Source organism: Erigeron canadensis, chromosome 8 (assembly GCF_010389155.1).
Source record: "Erigeron canadensis isolate Cc75 chromosome 8, C_canadensis_v1, whole genome shotgun sequence".
Lineage (NCBI taxonomy): Eukaryota > Viridiplantae > Streptophyta > Magnoliopsida > Asterales > Asteraceae > Erigeron > Erigeron canadensis.
Genome location: NC_057768.1, coordinates 33,575,398 through 33,580,076, shown reverse-complemented (window position 1 = coordinate 33,580,076; position 4,679 = coordinate 33,575,398). Strand labels below are relative to the sequence as shown.

At 35.9% G+C, this 4,679-nt stretch overlaps 1 protein-coding gene across 1 annotated transcript; it reads left to right on the top strand.

The window, feature by feature from the left end:
* The first annotated feature begins 463 nt into the window (after positions 1-463).
* LOC122609719 (lysM domain receptor-like kinase 3) lies at positions 464-4,679 on the top strand. The gene is made up of 10 exons (XM_043782668.1): positions 464-1,106; positions 1,465-1,656; positions 2,032-2,174; positions 2,269-2,358; positions 2,437-2,542; positions 3,010-3,161; positions 3,317-3,414; positions 3,585-3,723; positions 4,046-4,144; positions 4,515-4,679. Exons 1-10 carry the CDS (start codon positions 464-466, stop codon positions 4,677-4,679), a joined length of 1,827 nt encoding a protein of 608 aa, XP_043638603.1.

Sequence of the window (4,679 nt, the reverse complement as noted above, 5' to 3'; positions counted from 1 at the left end):
AACTTAGATGTCTATACTTTAGGATGGTATTGCCTGGGGGTGACATAAATGGGCGGGTTGGGCAATTGTTCAAAAATGATAGGATTTAGGTGGGATCAATATAAATATATAGTCACAATGATATTCTACTTATTACAGTTTTGGTGACTCTTGACACATTAAACCTACTTACATTTTGTCTATAACTAAATGTTACCCATTTATATAATTGCCACCTCTAGAGTTTTCTAGTTAATTGCCGAGGGTGTCATTTCCACCCTCTCAGGAGTCGTTTTTCAGGGTTATTTCGAAAATCAATATAGGGAGAGAACGTATGTACAAGATATGGTAAAAAAAAAAATCAAATATGTTATCCTTTTCAAGCTAGATAACAAATATGCAAGTACAAAAGTCTAACACCACTATACATATTCAGTCAGTTATGCTACGTTTCATATCCAACGATTCCAATTTTTCACGAAAGATGTTCATGATCTCGTTGGCTCACTTCATTTGTGTAGCATTCTTCATCACTTCTTTCAAACAAGTGCTTTCCGTGAATGTGGTCATAAAATCTACACTTATATACCCGTTAACTTGTTCTAATTACACTCATACTTGTGATTCCTATCTATACCACATCTCTAAAGGCCATAATATCGAAGAAATTGCTTCTTTCTACTCTGTTAACCCCTCTAAAATCACACCTATAAAGCACAACACTAATATTGATTATCTAGTTTCAGTTCAATGCGCTTGTAAGAAAGATAATAGTAGTGATGATTACTACATGTATGATTCGGCTTATAAAAGGAAACCAGGAGAGAGTGTTAACTACATAACCGATGAGTATTACAGTGGGCAAGTTTGGAATGTCAGCGGAGTAGATGAAGAAGAACTTACTGTACATCTAGTTTGCGGGTGTGTTGAAGACGAATCTCAGAATGTTGTCACGTACGCTATACAAGCTGAAGATACTTTGATTGGTGTTTCTGAGCTTCTCAATGCAAAAGAGAGGGAAGTTGAGAACTTGAACAAAGTTTTGACTAAAGATCCTAACTATATTGATGTCGGGTGGGTATTATTTGTACCAATGGAGAAATTCAAGATTAAGGCATCCAAAAACTGTGAGTATACATCTAATCTAGCTATTTGAATCTGTTACGTTAAGTTGAGAATTTTGACCCGTTTACTTTTCAATGGGTTAACTTGGGTAATGTTGTCTCTCACAAATCAAAGAAAAAGTTAGCTGAAAGGAAACGAGTTGAACATTTCACCGGAAATATTAGTACTTTTAACACATATAACACTTATAATCATACATGACATCCTAGTTATTTATAAAAAGTTTAGAAAACTTGACAAAAACTGTTCCAGGCAACCTTACATGTACAACCTGTTTTGACCTTTTGCCCAACACACCAAATTGGCCTATTATGCCAGCTTTACTATTATGCATCAACTTTCGTTTACAACTGTGTACAGGGAAAATGCAGGCATGGACGAAAATTGTCTTTATAGTTTTAGCTCTGCTTCTGGTTATGGTGGCTTTCTCAATCTGGTTTCTTCTTAGAAAACGATGGAAAATCAAGAAACATGAAGCAAAAACCATCAAAAAGAGGATAAACGCAGAGAAGACGACCCTGGAAAATCACTTTTTTAATATAGACATGGAAGGTTAGTACTTTACAGTATCAAGAGGTAGATATCCAGTTACCTAAAACTGGGTTGCTACGAGTTGTACTTTATGTCAAACAGGTCATTTAACAAACAGTTATTAACTATATAGGATAAGGGCCTAGCTCGGTCGAAAGTTGCCCAGAGATTTTTCAAATATTTAAAACTTCCTATATCACTTTTTAAATGTAAATTATGATTTTTCAAATGTTGATGGATTGATCCAACGCGACGGACCCATTTGAACATACACTAGAAAGTAATCTGATTTGACCCGTGACCAAACTCACCCGACCCACCCATTTTGACATCTCTATTGGTAATCTCTTGGAACAAGCAATAAGGTCTGATTATGTGTACATATGAATGATGCAGAGACAGCAACAAATATGGAGTCTGAAAAACCCGTTATAATTAGTCTGGAAGAGATTGAGCATGCTACAAATAATTTTGACGAATCAAGAAAAATAGGAGAAGGTGGATACGGTAGTGTGTACTTTGGCATAATAAGAGAAAAGGTATGACAATGACATTTCTAAGAATCCAATCTTTGAGTACTTAATTTCTTATACACACTAATCTAACATAATTGCTGACTAAAATGTCTAACAGGAAGCTGCAATAAAGAAGATGAGATCCAACAAGTCAAAGGAGTTCTTTGCAGAACTAAAGGTTCTTTGCAGGATACATCATAATAATGTGGTAAGAAAAAATATGTGTCTGTTAAAAAAAACCAATAGATACAACTATCGTGATTATATATTGTTCTTTGCTCTCTAGGTGCAACTCCTTGGATACGCAAGTGGTGACAACCACCTTTATTTGGTATATGAGTACATCCAGAATGGAACATTAAGCGAACATCTTCAGGACCCTGCGCTAAAAGGTAAATTTCTGGTCACCTGTCTCTGAAATATATATCTAGATTTACATAATCAAAATATATGACTGGTAAACTTGGAGGTGGCAATTTTTATCCATATATAGGTAAACGGCTTAACTTGGGTTATAGTATGTCTCTACCGGGTGAAATGTAGTATAAAGCTTAAAGCTAAGACAAAATGGGTCAGGCAGAAGATGGGTTCAAAGTCACACCAAGTGTATTCACAGTGCATAAAACCTCAGAAATCTTATTATTTCAAAAATTAGGTTACCGTTATCACCCATATATTTCTTTAAACCATATTTAAAACATTAAATGTTTAATAAATATGTTTGCAGGTTGCGTCCCCATGTTTTGACCCGTACTATAATTATCACATTCCGACCCCAACCTAATTTGACCTTAACTAACCTGCCCATGTGGACACTTCTAGTTCAAATGTTATATATTCTAAAAGAGGAAATCATCAGGTCACCAGCCTCTTTCTTGGCCATCAAGAGCAAATATCGCACTTGATGCTGCTAGAGGAATTGAATACATTCATGATCATACAAAGGCTCGTTATGTTCATCGAGATATTAAGACAGCAAATATACTTCTTGACTTGGGACTCAAAGCTAAGGTACTGGTGTAAAAGAATTAGCATCAAAGGAACATATGCTTCTCTATTTTGTTACTTTCTTTTAGTCTTCTTATTAGACTATATGGAAGATGGATATTTTCATGATCATATGGTGGTCAAACTGTCAACTAAGAGCATTAAGGTGGTTTCTGTAGGTTTCAGATTTTGGACTGACCAAATTTGTTGAGCGTGCAAATGAAGAAGATTTCATAGCCACAAGAGTTGTGGGTACACCAGGCTATCTAGCCCCTGAGTATGTTTGACTCCCTCATCTGATAACATGCATATTGTTGATAACAAAACAAGAATTAAACTACTAGTAGATATAAAAACGGTCCATGGGACCAGAGGGTTCCTCCAATTTACCCTTTTTTTTTCATGAATTGACGCTCATTATAATGTTTCTTTTTTTACTTATACAAGGTCAATAAGCGAAATGCAAACCACATCAAAGACTGATGTTTTTGCATTCGGGGTGGTTCTAGCAGAGCTGATAACTGGTCAGCGAGCACTTGCACGTGATAAGCAGGAACCAAGCAAGCTCAAGACACTAGTTTCAGTGGTAAGTCCAAGAATTTTAATTTAAAAGATCATCAAGGTGGAGGTCCAAGTTTCAAATCCCACTAGGTGCAAACGATTTCTAGGAACCACACTCGCCTTGATAGAAGGTGATATACCTGGTTTAGGTGGAGGGGTCACTTTTCATAAACCCCGTGGATTAGGGACCCACCAAAGGTGAAGTCGATACCATGGTCTGCCAAAAAAGATCATTCCTGAAGTCCTAAGTTTATAAACATGTGATGATCTAGTTAACTTCTAAAACCAAATTTTAACAATCCTCCACTTCTCATAAAGTCAGCCTTTTTCTCTTCCAAATTGGCCAGATACGTGCAATATTTCAAGATAATGATCCATTGGCAGCATTGGAAGCTCGAATTGACAATAATCTGAATGGAAACTATCCCATAGAAGAAATGTATAAGGTTTGTATATTCCCGTTTTGCTATCCATTTAACACAATATTCAAGGTTACTCGGCCAAAAGTTGAGAGGTGGAAAATTGGCGGCTCATGTGGGTTGGGTAACGGGTAAAAATGGGCTATTTTAGGTACGGGTCCAAACTGGTTGAGTCGACCTGCAAACAGTTTTGTCCTCTTCTTCTTAAATATTGAAGGTTTTAAAACTTTTAATGTAATTATGAATACTATTAAATTACAACAAATGCAATTATGAATACTATTAAATTACAAGAAACCATTATAGAGTATTTATTTATTATAGACTATCGTTTTTAAAACTAACAAGATAGAATTAAATGGTTTGAGTGACAAAAGTTTACTTCTTAATTTGTCAGATGGCTGAAACTTCGTTCCTATGCATGAACGAAAATCCGGCTAATAGACCAGAAATGCACACCGTCGTCACTATATTGGGCCAAATTGTGATGTCCTCGATAGAATGGGAAGCGTCACTCGGTGGCAAAAGTCAAGTTTTTAGTGGTTTGTTCAGTGGAAGATGA